The sequence below is a fragment of the Galeopterus variegatus genome, unplaced genomic scaffold (assembly GCF_000696425.1).
Source record: "Galeopterus variegatus unplaced genomic scaffold, G_variegatus-3.0.2 Scaffold1739, whole genome shotgun sequence".
Classification (NCBI taxonomy): Eukaryota; Metazoa; Chordata; class Mammalia; order Dermoptera; family Cynocephalidae; genus Galeopterus; species Galeopterus variegatus.
Window position 1 is genome coordinate 128,134 of NW_007727850.1, and position 15,400 is coordinate 143,533.

The window sequence follows — 15,400 nt, forward strand, 5'->3', positions numbered from 1 at the left end:
CCCCCCCCCCCCCCCCCCCCCCCCCCCCCCCCCCCCCCCCCCCCCCCCCGCCATGCAACCCTAGGTCTGTTCTCTCCCTCTGCAACTTCAAGGCACCATTGTGGTCTTTCTTTTCTTCTTTCTTTCTCTCTCAGCTCCCACTTAAGAGTGGGGACATTCAGTATTTCCCCCTCTGTGACTGGCTTATTTTACTTAACATAATTTTCTCCAAGCTCTTGCATATTGCTGTGAATGGCAGAATTTCATTCTTCTTTTTTGTGGTTGAGTAGTATTCCATTGTGTATATATACCACATTTCCTTATACAGTTGTCCATCGATGGGCATTTAGTACTAAAGGAAAACACAGAGGAGACACTTCAGGAAGTAGAACTGGGCAAAGACTTTATGAATAAAACCCCAAAATAACCAGCGACAAAAGAAAAAAAATAATAAATGGGATTATATCTAACTAAAAAGCTTCTGCATGTCAAAGGAAATGACAGACAAAGTGAATAGACAACCTATATCTGCAAATTATACATCTGACAAGGGATTAATATCCAGAATACAAAAAGAACTCAAACAACTTCACTGAAAAATAATAGTAATAATAATAACCCAATTAAAAAATGGACAAAGGAGCTTACTAGATTTTTTGAGGGAAGACATATAAATGTCCAATAACTACCTGAAAAAATGCTTGACATGACTAATCATCAGAGAAATGCAAATTAATACACATTGAGACATCATCTCACCCCAGTTAGATGGGTATAATCCAAAAGACTGAGAACAACAAATGCTGGCAAAGATGCAGAAAAAGGGAAACTCTTCTGTGCTGTTGGTGAAACTAAATTATTACAGCCAGTATGGAAATCTGTATGGAGGTTTCTCAAACAGCTACAGATAGTTCTACCATACTATCCAGTAATCCCACTACTGGGCATATATCCAAAGGAATGAAAACCATCATGTCACAGGGACACTTGCATTTCCATGTTCATCTCAGCCCTATTTACAATAGCCAAGATATGGAGCCAACCTAATATAATAGTAGATTATTTTGACTTTCCGCTTTGTTCCTTTACATTAGTAAAGCTATCGTACATATATTTCCATCTAAAAGTGCTCTTTTTCTACCTTGAAAAATTAAGTATAATTGCCACATGATACCTAATAAGTATTTTTTTTTTTCTGTTTTATGCTTTTGACCTCATCCTTTCTCCCCGTGATGCTATTAGCTGTTAGCTGTGGTCACCCTGGTAGTCCCATTTATGGAAGAACAAGTGGAAATGGATTCAACTTTAATGATGTGGTAACATTTTCTTGCAATATTGGGTATCTTATGCAAGGGCCGACCAAAGCACAGTGCCAGGCCAACAGACAATGGAGCCATCCGCCACCGGTGTGCAAAGGTAAAGGGCTAACTATATTCCAGTTTGGGGCATGGCAATAATGTGCCTGTATTACATAGAAGATACGTTTGAAACAACTTGGGCAGAACAGTAGAAAGTTTTCAGCTAATAAGACAAAAAGCTCTAATATTGATGTCATCTCATCAACAATGCTTTCCTTTTTCTTAAATTTTTAACTTACGTATTTAAAAGTTAAAACTGGCTGATGTTATTCCTGCTTCACTTTATTATCTTTTCCCTGTTTTGTGGCTGCATATAAAAAGATATTGAGATCATTTCTACTTTAATTTAGCTTTATACATAATGGAACTTACTTTTGGCATTTGTTTTCTTCATATTTTTTAGAAAAACTATATTTGGGGCCTGGATTACCATGATATCTGCGTTAAGGCTTTATCTGTTGTTTTCTCTATAGAAATAGATTAAAGATAATTCTCTGGTGTTTTCCCATTTTGTGAAGAAGTATAATAAATTTTCTCTTGTCTGATACCATACAATCTGATTATAATTTTTCTGTATATTTTTTTCTTATGGTTCAACTATAGCTTAAAAGATATTCTTTAAATCTGTATTCAGCGTAATGCTTATGGAGTTGCTGCTGTTAAAAAACTTTACCAAAAATTTTTTTTCTTTTTTCTATATTTTCAACCACACATATTTCAGCTATTATCTCAGAAGTCCATAATTTTATTCCTGGACTCTTCGGTTTATTTGAATAATTTACCTTGAAACTATGTTTCTGAATTTCTAATAGAAATGTATGTATGTATACATATATTATTCTAAACACACCTTTCAAAATTTGTCACTTGTTTAGTGGTCAACTGTTCTGATCCTGGAATTCCAGCCAATTCCAAAAGAGAAAGCAAAATAGAACATGGAAATTTCACCTATGGCACTGTAGTGTTCTATGACTGCAATCCTGGATATTTTTTATTTGGATCTTCAGTTTTGATATGTCAACCAAATGGACAATGGGACAAACCTTTACCAGAATGTATCAGTAAGTAGATAATGTGAATTGTTTCTTGAGAAAAAGCCATGGAAGCAATATGGATATTTATTGTCTTTATAAAATACCTAGAGCTATACCATTAAAGTTAAAAATCTTTTTGTGAGGCATGTAAGTCTGAACTTCTTCAGGTTTTCTTAGCTCTCATATACTTCTTGCCTGTTTTTATTTTTATTTATTTTATTTTTTATTTTTATTTTTTTTTTCCTGTAGCACTCCCTAGTAGTATGCTAAGTATTCAAATGTTTTATTAAGTTTAGGTATCCTCATGTGCTGTTTGATACTATAGTGATACATGGCACTCAATAGTTTTCCAAGAACAACTGACAGGGGCCACACATTAAATTCCCAAGCTACATTTAGCTAAGAATATTTTTACAATGTATTTTCTGACTCCGCTATGCTTAGCAGTGTATTGGTTGACAAGCCACTGACTATTTTCTTTGTATAGCATAATTTATTCATTAATAGCATGGAATGGAATGATTCTAGAGTATAAATTAGATTGTGAACCTCATATCCATCTTTACTTCATTTCCTTTCACCTCAAAGTTTTTCCCTTTTAATTTCTTCATGAATTCACTTTGAATCCCACGTGGCATCTTATGTCCTTATGTAGCCAATCCGTATCACTCCTCTCCCTGACTTGTGCATCCTTGTCCAGGCACATACACACTGCAAACCCATGCACATATGTGTATGGAAACACACTCACCACCAACACCCATACATACTTGTCATAATCACTCAAAACATTTTTTGTTTACTTATCTAACAATATTCCTCTTAAACTTATCCTTAGGATGAGAGAGTTAACAGAATAAGCTTCTGCAGCTGTAAACTCTATTTTATTTTTTAAAAACCAGTTTTCACATAGATAGATGTTTGATTTCTGGAGGTTTTAGGTGTTTGAGCACAAAATTTACTGCTGTTATATTTTTATAAACGAGTTGGTACAGATTGTTCGATAGGAGATATAAAAAAATTTTATGTTCAATAATTATGTATTGTAGTGATTGACTGTGGACACCCTGGCGCTCCTCCGAATGCAGTCCTGTCTGGAGAGAAGTATACTTTTGGGTCTACTGTTCACTATTCCTGCACAGGAAAGCGTTCCCTTCTTGGACAGTCATCAAGAACTTGTCAATTAAATGGCCATTGGAGTGGATCGCAACCTCATTGTTCAGGTACCACTTGGAAAACTGGACAATGTGTATTGGAAATTACATTATTATTATTATTAGGAATATATACACAAAAAATACATAAAACAACACATTTCTCTTTTTAAAATCTCATGAGAAAAGCTGAAACATTGCTTATACATTTATTAGAATATTTCTAAGGTATATGAATTCAGAGTGCAAATTAACACGGCTCTTGTTGAGGATAAATTACAAGTATATGTTTTGAACTGTGTTGTGCCTAATATAAAGAATTATGTGGTTTTAGGATTCCATACTGCCCAAGTGCTTATTTCATTAAAATGGTGAAGGTTCTGAAGCTAAAGTAGCTATCCCATTTTAGTAGATACCAAATATAATTATCTTCAGAAGGCAATGTTATATCAATGATTTTCTGTCAGAATTCAGTTCTGTTTAACTTTCTAAGCAATTGATTACTTAATGGCATAATTTTAAGATAAAGTCCTAAATGTTTTAAATTGAACTAAGCTAGCAAGTTTTATGAAAGATATTTATCTATCCTATCTTTATTATTAATAGGCAACATACAACTCTTGAGTTCTTACAACCCCATTTAAATTATCTTTGAATAAACGAATGTTAAGGCTATTTTTAGTTAATAATGTGTTACTGGAGTATTTGATATTTTTTTCTTAGATGTATAGCTACTGCTTTTCTTCAAAAATACATTTAAGTTTTAGATCTATGATGACTCCCTAGGTGATAGTATTTATTTTTATGCATTAACTAGGCATTGTGCTTATTTTTCTGCCTGTTCTTTTTGTTTTGTTTGTATGCTTGTATTGTCCAATGCCTTTATATTATTTTATTTCTTTGAAGATCATACTAATGAGTTTTTAGGAGTCATTTTAAATTGTTTTCACTTTAGATTTGAAAGGTGTGAAATAGTTACTTAGTCTTTTAATCTTCTTGTAACCAATGGTTAATCCCTATCATCTATAGATTTTAAAAAGTATCATTTTTAATGTGACTATAAAACTAATTTTAATGGTAATTAAAATACTGGAGTAACTCATAGTAAATTAACTATGATATATACATATACACACACACACACAAACACACACATGTACACCCTCCCCCCAATGTAGCAGGAAACTGCTACTGAATTGTAAAATAAATTGTACACTGATATTCAAAAGTTAAAGAATCTTAAATTTGTGTGGCTATTAATATTACATCACATAAAAACTAGAAGATCTGAAGAAGGATTCCAAAAACACACAGCATGTCACAAAGGCATCAAGAACAAGAGTATTTTCAATGCCTATGTTTTCAAGGCTCTTTCCCTCTCTCTTCTCTCTTTCTCAATATATATTAATACTATGGCAACTATGATTAGAATGATTTAAGAGGTGATTTAGGGACTGAGTAAAGACTGAGTATCCTTAACATTGAAATCAAAAGATGAACACCTAGTCATAAACAAAATCCTTATTAGGAATTTAAATCAGAGTCTCTAATTTTTGGTTGTCTATCATTTTTTTATGTTTTCATGTATAAGAAATATGCAGTTCATTCATCTTTAGTCAATAGTCATTGGTAGAGAAAATTAAGGGGAAAAATTTTAGACTATAGAAAGAAATATACTGTAATATTTACATGTCCTAGCACACCACAGTTCTAGTTTAACAACAACAAAACTATTATCAGTAATTAGGAAATTCAGAGAAGGAACAAGGCAAATTAATGAGTCCAATCTTTTAATTTTAGTATTATGAGTCCATCATCATTTGAGTCCATCGTACTGTCAGTTAAAAATTTTCCATTAGCTTCTTTTTTAACTTGGTTCTGGTAATACTAATAAAATATCCTTAATCTATTTAATTTTCCAAATATCACTGGTATGAAAAGAACACCATACTCTACAACTATTTTCTTTTTGGTAGGCTTTTTTGTATTAGTCTGTTTTTGTGTCACTATAACATAATACCTGAATCTAGGTGATTTATAAAGAAAAGAAGTTTATTCAGCTCATGATCCTGGGGCCAATGCATCTGGCCAGGCTCCTTTTAACAACCACCTCTCCTGGGAGCTCATTCACAACTCCCTGTCCTCCCACCAGGGCATTAATCTATTCATTAAGGGCCCACCCTCATTACCCAAATATGTTCCACTAGGTGCCATCTCTCCACACTGCCACATTGGGGAACAAATTTCAACGAGAATTTTGGTGAGCCAATCATATCTAAACTATAGCATTTTTTCCCATGACAGTCAGATGGGAAATGTGAATTACATTTTACTCAGTCAACTTATCTCATTAAAAACACATCATGCATTAAAAACAAATGCCTTTCAGAATGTTGGTCTAGATTATGAACTTAAAAATGGTAACTGAAATAAATTACTTTGAATTTTACTGCATTGCAGGTGACACCACTGGTACATGTGGGGATCCAGGTACTCCTGGTCATGGTTCTAGACAGGAAAGCGATTTCAGAACTAAAAGTACTGTACGTTTTGCTTGTGATACTGGTTACAACCTTCATGGCTCAGAAGAAAGAACATGTCTAGCCAATGGCAGCTGGACTGGAAGGCAGCCAGAATGTAAAGGTAATAGACGGAAACTAAATATATTCAGAGTGCTGGAATGGAACGTGTATCCAAAATCAGTTGGGTACTAGTGCAGATATTACTTCTGTCAGTTCCCTCCACCTGCAACCACAGAGTAAAAGCAGCAGTATCTAGTTTTACTGACACCACCCTTTAGAATTATGACAGCTAATGGTTATATAAAAAGTGAAAACTCTCTTTGGTCATTTATATACAACATTGTTCATAACATAGCAAACATTTAGATTTTAAAAACAAAAATATTTGTTAAAAATATTATTTTTTCTTCTTTACCTATATTGTCTCTACACTAAGGAAAAAAATAAGTTGTTCTTACATGAACATAGCTTTCATGTTTGTAGAAATGAAAAAAAATATATAGACAGATGCCTAAGTGTAAGTAAGATTTCCATGTGTAGAGTACAATTGCTAGTTACCAGAATTCATAAAATTTAGAGTGTTTGCCCTAAGTCTTTACAAGATTGGCTGCAAAATAAAACACTGTGGGAAAATCATCCTTGGAATTTACATTGGTTTTGGTGATGATTTTATTACAAACACTGAACTTGAGAAAGTATTTATAAAACTTACTTAATGTTATACCGAACACATCGGTTTTAGAAATAGCAAATTATTCCCAATGGAACATTCTTGAGAGTTTTTTGATTGACAATATTATAGAAATATTTTAAATTATGTTTAAAATTAGTGTCTGTATTCTAGGAAAAATAGTTATCTTTTTTAGCAGGACCAATTTTAATAATCTTGAAACAGCTGTAACTTAGTTGATATAGGGAAAGGAGCTAGAGAACATAGTTGCTGAGCAAAATATGGTAAGGCAGACTAAACTGTTCATTTCATTTCTCAAACTTATTTTACAAAGGCAAAGTCTGTGATACTTCAGGCATCATTATGCCTGCAACATTGTATCCTGCAACATTGCATATGTAATATCTAAAGCAATTGTTTTTTCAGCTGACCTATAAAATATTTTATAGGTGAAATGCAGACTGTTGCTGACATTATTTTGTTAGCATGTGCATTATGGATAAAAGGCAAGCCATGAATTGTAGCAAATATAACAGAATTAATATTTTTCTCATAAATGAAGATCACTTTTAAAAAATATTGTAGTAGATGAGTCGACAAAGGATATGAACAGAAAATACAGAAAAGCAAAAAAAAAAAAAAAAGCCTCTATCATAGGTTCTGAGGAAAATATTATTTAGAATTTAATTTTTGTGTCTATGTGTAAAATGTGTAATTTCCATGTCTATACATGCATTCAGATACACAAGCACAGCACCACTACAAATAATAGGCAAAAGGAAATATTTAAAATCCAGCAAGGGATTTTAGATGGCTCTTTCTGAAATTATAATCATGCTTCTTATATATAAAGATAACCTCAAATACTGAAGAGTATTACAATGCCTTCTGTTATTACAGCAAAATCTAGTATTACATTTCATATGGGATTGATTTTAAGATATTTTAAAATTTCACTTATTGTATTGATGACAAATAGTTAAGCATAATATATAGTAGTTAATAGTAAAAAGTCATTTGTGTTCATGACTCTTGTTTAGGATATATTGAAAACTTAATGGAAACCATTACTAGAATTTAGTTACTCTGTTTTTACTCAATTTATTTTTGGTATTCCTTGAACTAAAAATAGAGATTGTAAAATTTTAATGTAAATTAGTTATATATTTATATAAATAAAAATATGCATGGATTTAAATATTTATATTTATAATATTTAAATTATATATTTTACATTTCTTCTCTTAGAAGTATAAATATAATAAATCTCTATTGCATCTTATTATTGTTACATATCTTCCACTTTTACTTGAGTTGGTCTTTGGGTAGAGATTCTTACAATTCTTTAGTGAAAGATTTTGTGGTATCGAAAGGCAAAATTCGTCAAGTAATGACTTTACTCTGTAAAGGTTTTAACCAAAGCTACTAACAAAAGTCTTAAAAATATCTGTTATATGATTTTCATCCCAGTAATTAAGCTAATAAAATCAACATAAATTCATCTTTCATTTCAGCTACTTACGAAAGATAGTTCAGTGCATATTTTTGAGGATTTTATTGCTTCTCTGGATAATTCAAAGGGATCATTTAGTCATTAACTTTTCATGAAAGGATTTCAAATCTTGTTAATTTTAAATATACTCAAGCATTTTGTGTTGTAGCTGTACAGTGTGGTAACCCAGGAACAACAGCCAATGGGAAAGTCTTTCGAATTGATGGCACAACATTTTCTAGTTCAGTCATTTATTCCTGCATGGAGGGATATATTCTTTCTGGACCTTCAGTTAGACAGTGCACAGCCAATGGAACATGGTCTGGAACTTTGCCTAACTGTACAAGTAAGTTTTTTCTCAGTATTTTAAAATCATTAGTTATGTGAAAATATTTGAGTTCATAAATAGGTATGTGCATGTGTTTTATAGTTAATAAAACCATGGACTGCTTTGAATATTTGTATTGCTTTTCAGATTAAAAGATCGTAGTAGTGTTATGGTTAGAGCGTACACTAGTGACTTTAAGAAAATCAGTTGGCTTACCAAGGTACTACACTGTCTGGCAGAGGATAAAGAGATCACAAAAGATAGATACTATTAAATATAATTTAACCAAATTTTAAGAATAGTGATGAGTTACCAGCTGTAATCAAGATTAAAAATACAAAGTGCCATTTACCTTGCCAATCTAATACATATCGGTAACTAACTAGATTTTATAAAAGGCATGCTAATTATGTATGGGTTCTTGCACTATTATAGGAAGTCCTGGTAGCTGATTTGCTCTTTCAATATGTTAAAATATATGGCATTTTAGGTATTCTGCATTATAATGGAATTACTCACTTGAGGGTATTTTTTGATAAATGTATTTAAAATTCTTAGAATTATGTAAAGTAATATTTATATGTGGAATAAAATAGTATTTATTTAACCAAAAATAATGCATTCATTGGAAAACTATGGTTGTTTATGTTTATTAAGAGCTGCATGTGTCAATGTATGTTTGTTGATTACAGCAAATGTACTACTATAGTGTGGGATGTCGATAGTAAGGGTGGTTTGGGTGTGTGGGGAAAATGGGTATATGGAATCCTCTGTACTTTTTGCTCAATTTTGCTGCAAATCTAAAACTGCTCTAAAAAATAAAGTCTATTAAAAAAGAAGATCTGCAGTGGCAAAATGTAAATCATGACATATTTAAAAAGAAAAGTTATTTGTTCAGGATATGTCCAGAGACTCTAGGAGTCATGAGAGGAGGCTGCTAAAATCTCTATAGCAGAGGAGACTCCGGGAGCACTTGAGGAAGTGCCTTTTCTACTGCAGTTTGGACATGTTATTGATTCTTTTTTTTTTTTTTTTTTTTTTTTTTTTTTTTTGTCTTTTTCCGTGTCCGGCAACGGATCGCAACCCTCAGTGTTGCCCCTGCACTGGACCGGGGACCGGCAACGGGACCGCAACCCTCAGTGTTGCCCCCGCGCCTCGCTCACTTGAGCGGGAACCGGTCTGTATGTGGGACCCGAACCCTCGGGCGGGAGCGCCGCCACACTTCCCAAGCGGCGCACTTATCCAGTGCGCCACCGGGCCGGCCCTGATTCTTTTGACCTAACTAAAGGTGGGCCAGTTTGTGAATAACACCATAAATGGGTTTATGAAAAATTTTTATAAATGAGGAATATGTTGCTTCCAGGGCCTAAAAAGGCATTAGGCTTATTTTGATGTTGTGGTGCTAAGCATGTCAAAGTTGTTTTTTAAACAGTGTCAACCATGAAACAGCCTTTGACAGACCAAATAATTCCCATAAATTTGACTGAGAAGACAGGCCCTTGTACTATGTGGGCATTGATCTATTGCCTTCTCCCCACCATTTTTTTCTGAGTCCTTTGTGTTTTTATTTCCTGAATGAATGGTTCAAATGAGTCTACTTAAAGGAGGATGCCATCAAAGTAATGGCATACCTGTGTTCCTGGAAAAAATTGGTCATATTTAATATGTTGCCTCCTAAGTTTGTGTGTGATAACAGGGCTGTTGAGATACCCCATATGTATGGTGTCTCTTCAAAGGTGAAGGCAAACTATGATTGAGAGGCTGTTGAAATAAGCACTGAATAAACATATTAGCCATCTATCATAGCAAAATATTTTCCAGTTACTTATTGGAGCCAGCAGTTTTGATAATATTAGGTATGGATATCTTATTCAGTGCTACCATGGCATTTAGGTTGTGGTAATCTACTTTTAGATGCCATTAATTTTTATCAGATTGGAACATTGACCAAATTGGAATGGTAAAGGGGAAGAAAGTAAGAACAATGGTCCTTTTCTTCAGTAGGTGTTATATGATGGTTCTTAATTACTCTAGAACTTGTTTTAATCTATATTGGGATGTATTAACTATTATAATTAAGAGGGAAAGTCTATGGGGTTCTGTTTTATCTAGCTGATTGTAAGTAGCAGATAATCAATTATATTTTAATTTATTCCTGTTGTTTCAGAGTGTCCATATTAGATATTTTAGGTCAGCGTTCAATATAGAAAATTTAGGCAAGGCACTAGTTTCAATGTTTACTGTGGGACATATGTGTTTGTCCTCTATTTTATGTTAGGTAACTTCCCTAAAGTATAGGATGCACCTTATGTAAATTCAGCAGGATCTCCAGGTATAACTGCAATTTGATCCCTGATATCCATTAAGGCCATGAAGGTTTTTCAAGTGCTACATATCAGAAAATGTTCAAGTTAATTTAAAACATATGTTGTAGAGACATGAAATCCAATCAGAGCCCTTTTATCTTTCTGTTGAATAAGTTATTTTAGTAAATTTTGAATTTCCAATTGAGTTTAACTGTGGACCTTTATTTTAGTTTTTGTTTCCTCCTGCTGTATCCAGGTTTGTGGTGGGAAGAGGGGGTAGGTACGAGATACACTCCAGGGAGAAGGATGGTCCTCTCTACTCTTTCCACATTTGTAAGTTTCTTCTTCCAGAGAGCTCCAAATCAGTATTTTCAGGATTAGTCATCTCACATAGGACAATTTTCACTTTATTGGGTTTAAAGACTTCAAGTTAAAGTCAGGTTTGAATTAAGCCCATAGGTGGGCCATGGGTGACATGTCTCTATGACTTGTGAGGATCAGGATCTTGTTGATGGCAGACACATAGGTGGCAGCAGAAGCAACAAAGGCATTCCATAGGTTTCTGTTGAGCCATCTGCTTTCAGGAGCGTGGACCTGAGCACACTGGATGGTGACTACTCTTTCTCAGGTGGGCAACAACTGGATGGGTCTGCTTATTGCACAGTGCGTCAGTCTTTCCCCCGAGCACTGTATAGAGTAGGGTCAACACCTGCTTGAGACACACAACCAATAGTTGTAGGGTAAGACTCATTCCTCTGAGCTTAGCATCATTCATGGCTTATGCTAGAATTGAGATACATGATTAAATCCAAGACAAACAGAAAAGTCCAGGCTAAGAGACAAACAACTCAGAGTCACTTAAGAAAGGCCACAGTCGTGTACTCCTGTTCCTGTCAAATTTTGATACTTCTGACTTGGGTCTATCATTTAAATCTGTAACAGAAATTAGAAGTCTCAGTAAATGCAGCACAAATCAGCACATCTCAAAGTGCCAGCACGCTAGAACAGCTCAAAGCCCTCTGTAGCCAGCAGGCAGCTGAGCCAGTTAGCAAGTCAAGAGACCCCAAGGTAATGGCGGTCATCACTTATACCATCCTACTATTTGTTCTGTAGTTATCCAGTGAGGGGCATGATCTACCTCCCCTCTCCCAAATTGGTTCGATATTGACTGATGATGCTACAAGACTAAAGATGTACCAAGAGTGTACAAAGATTACCCACATATTGAGACTCTGTAAGTAGAGTAGGGTTGGCACCTGTGCTGGTCAGAAATGGACTGAGTGAAAGGATAGATGAATAGCTTTAGTTTGCTATTGTGGTTAGTGGTGTGGATTCAGGGAGAGTTCCTGTGTGCAAGCCAGGGTTTGCATGGTTTGATCTTCCCTGCTGATGCCAAAGGAGGGAAGCAGCTTGTCAGCTTTCCCAGATGTGGAGCAGAAGGGGAAGGGGAGCAACTAAAATAGAGTCAGACTCTTTATGACAACCTGTTGTTAAACATTTACTTATTAGTATGTTATAAACTCCATATTACATAGTCAGTTGTCTTTATTTAGTCAATTATTTCTTCAAGAGATTTAAATAATAACAAAAATCTTAAGTACTTATGCGTGTAGTTGCCACTTTGTGCGCTCTTCATTCTTTCATGTAGATCCGTACTTGTGTGTGGTATCACTTTTCTTTTACCTGTAACAAAAATCTTAAGTACTTATGCGTGTAGTTGCCACTTCGTGCGCTCTTCATTCTTTCATGTAGATCCGTACTTGTGTGTGGTATCACTTTTCTTTTACCTGAAGGACCTCCTTTAACATGCCTTGTAGTTCATTTCTACTAATGACTATATTTTCCACTTAATTTTATGTGTATATGTGTGTTAAAAAACATATTTTTGCTAGGTCTAGAATTCTGTATATCAAGTAGTACTCCTGGCCCTGTGTTAGCACCAGATACTGTTACGTCCAAACTTTCTGAGCAGTTTCCTCACTATGTGTATATGTGTGTTAAAAAACATATTTTTGCTAGGTCTAGAATTCTGTATATCAAGTAGTATTCCTGGCCCTGTGTTAGCACCAGATACTGTTACGTCCAAACTTTCTGAGCAGTTTCCTCACTGGCTGATCAGCACTCTGCTGACTGCTAGAGGAGTTTCCTCCTGGGATCTCTAGAGACCTTTCTCTATCCTCTCTGATACTGTGTCCCACAAACTCTATCTTCATGGTTCTCTCCTGTCTCTCACATGCATCTGCTCTACTCAGGGAGTCTTCTGAGCTCTGCGTGGGTTCCTCTTCCCTGTGCAACAGCCTGGAAACTTTCCGAAGGCAGGAACATTGACCAATCATAGGACTCATCTAATTTGTTTCTTGTAATTCAAAGATCAATGTGTTTTGTTGTCTGATGTCCACTGCTTTATAATCTTATTTTCCATACTCTGCCCTTTTGTGTGTGTGGGGTGTGTGTGTGTGTGTGTGTGTGTGTGTGTGTGTGTGTGTGTCTGGTTGTTTCAAATGGAGGGTAAATTTTTCCCTGTTACTTCATCTTGAAGGAAAGCAGAAGTCCTCCTACTTACATGGAAAATGTCTTATTTTTGCAATACTAAACAATTAACAAAGGTGCTTCACTGTTTCTGTGCTACACTATCTCATCTGAGTCTTTAAAACTCTTATTCACCTTTTAGGTATCAGCCAAAATGACACATTTGGCAGAAAGCCTTCTTAGGACACTTCTTCCTTAGATCTTGTTGAACTAAAAGTGATCTCTTTGTACTGTGTAACTCTTCTGTGACAATTACCTGTACCAATAAACTGTAAACTTCTCAGGGCAGTAGTAACTGGGTCTGTTTATCTCACTGACCTTTTAGGGTGGAGCATAGCACCTACGTTTTTCTTTTTTTTCTTTTTTTGGTGGTTGGCCAATACAGGGATCTGAACTCTTGACCTTGGTGTTATAACACTGCACTGTAGCCAAGTAAGCTAACTGTCCAGCCTGGAGCACAGCATCTAATACATAAGAGTGACTCAGTAAGCAGTTGTTGACTGATTGAAATATACCAATTCTATTTTAGGTATCAGAATATATGATCACCATTCCAATTCTATTTTAAACTACTTGCAGATAGGGTCTATAATTTTGTAACTAATATAGCACATAGGTTCTGTATAGAGTATGCTTTCAATAAATAGTTATTGAAAAATAAAATAATGAGGATATTCAAAGTAAAATAAATCTGCTGAATACCATTCTTTTTTTTCAGTGAATAATGATTTCATTTATTTGTGAATAAATGCCTCAATCTTTTATTTAAAGATGTTTTTAATCTTTCAATTATAGTAAAGACAAACACTCTAATTCTTGTGATTGAAAATTACATAGACTTTTTATTGAATAGTCTTTATTTTTCTTTAAAATTTTTAATCAGGTTAAAAATCATTCAATTCGAGATAGATTGGTTACAAACAATGTATCAAAAATATGAAGTCTGTTTCTTTTTTCAGTTCTTCAAAGAGAAATACTGTATTGAATAAAATTGAATTCAAGCATTAGCTTTTCAATGATGAATTGGTGTTAAAAAACTGAAAGCTGAGTATTTGTAAGTTTATATATTTCATAGGCAAAAAAAAAAAAGAGTGCTAACACCCCTGTAACCACCAAACCAAAAACAAACAAACAATTCCCCAAAAAAGAATCAAAGAGATTTCAGTGGAAATTAAAACATCTCAAACTCAAGAATCTAATATACTGATAGCACTTGTCAGTATAATTATCTAATAGATAATAACTTATCTAATTCTAATTGAATTAAAACTAATAGTTCAGATTCGTTCTCATTAATTTGCATTGAAAGTTAATTTAAATACATGATTGATAGAATCATATCCCTTTAGAGATTGTCCTAGACTCACATTGCATAAATCAGAGAACTGAACTTCCTGACTACTGGCCTAGCTTAGTATTAAACAGTAATTTCTACCACAAAAATGGATGAAATTTCCCATTCAATTAAATTATTTCCTATACATACCAGAAAGGTTAAATTCAAGTAAAATATGTTTTTAATAAATTTTGATTTAATATAATTTTCTTTTGTAGACACAATTTTTTAATGGTGATTATATGCAAAGACCTAAATGTGAATTTGAAATGAATTAAATTAAGTATGAAAAAATTTTAAAGTACGTGAATTGAATTTCCATATGAAGACTTTGGTAGCAATTTTTTGAAAACCCAAATGTCTTTGTCTGTTTGCACTGCTTAACAAAATACCTGAGACTGGGTAATTTTTAAAGGACAGAAATTTACTTCTCACAGTTTTGGAAGCTGGGAAGTCCAAGATCAAGGTACTAGCAGTTCCAGTGTCTGGTGAAGACTAGCTCTGCTTCCAAGATGACACCTTCTTGCTGTGCTTTCATGTGGGAGAACAGGCAAATGCTGTGTCTTCACATGGTAGAAGATGAAAGGGCAAAATGGGGCCTATCTAGTTCCCTCCAGCCCTTTTATAAGGCACTAATCTTATTTATGAAGCGGACATAATCACCTCCTAATGGTCCCACCTTTTAGTACTAT

The 15,400-nt window shown here is 34.2% G+C and overlaps 1 protein-coding gene across 1 annotated transcript in view; it reads left to right on the forward strand.

Moving 5' to 3' along the window:
* The window catches only part of CSMD3 (CUB and Sushi multiple domains 3), a 181,752-nt gene that overhangs the window by 106,760 nt on the left and 59,592 nt on the right, over nucleotides 1-15,400 (forward strand). The window contains exons 24-28 of the mRNA XM_008578674.1: nucleotides 1,222-1,395; nucleotides 2,213-2,398; nucleotides 3,421-3,594; nucleotides 5,986-6,168; nucleotides 8,379-8,555. Coding sequence (XP_008576896.1) covers nucleotides 1,222-1,395; nucleotides 2,213-2,398; nucleotides 3,421-3,594; nucleotides 5,986-6,168; nucleotides 8,379-8,555 — 894 coding nt within the window. The remainder of the gene's footprint in view (nucleotides 1-1,221; nucleotides 1,396-2,212; nucleotides 2,399-3,420; nucleotides 3,595-5,985; nucleotides 6,169-8,378; nucleotides 8,556-15,400) is intronic.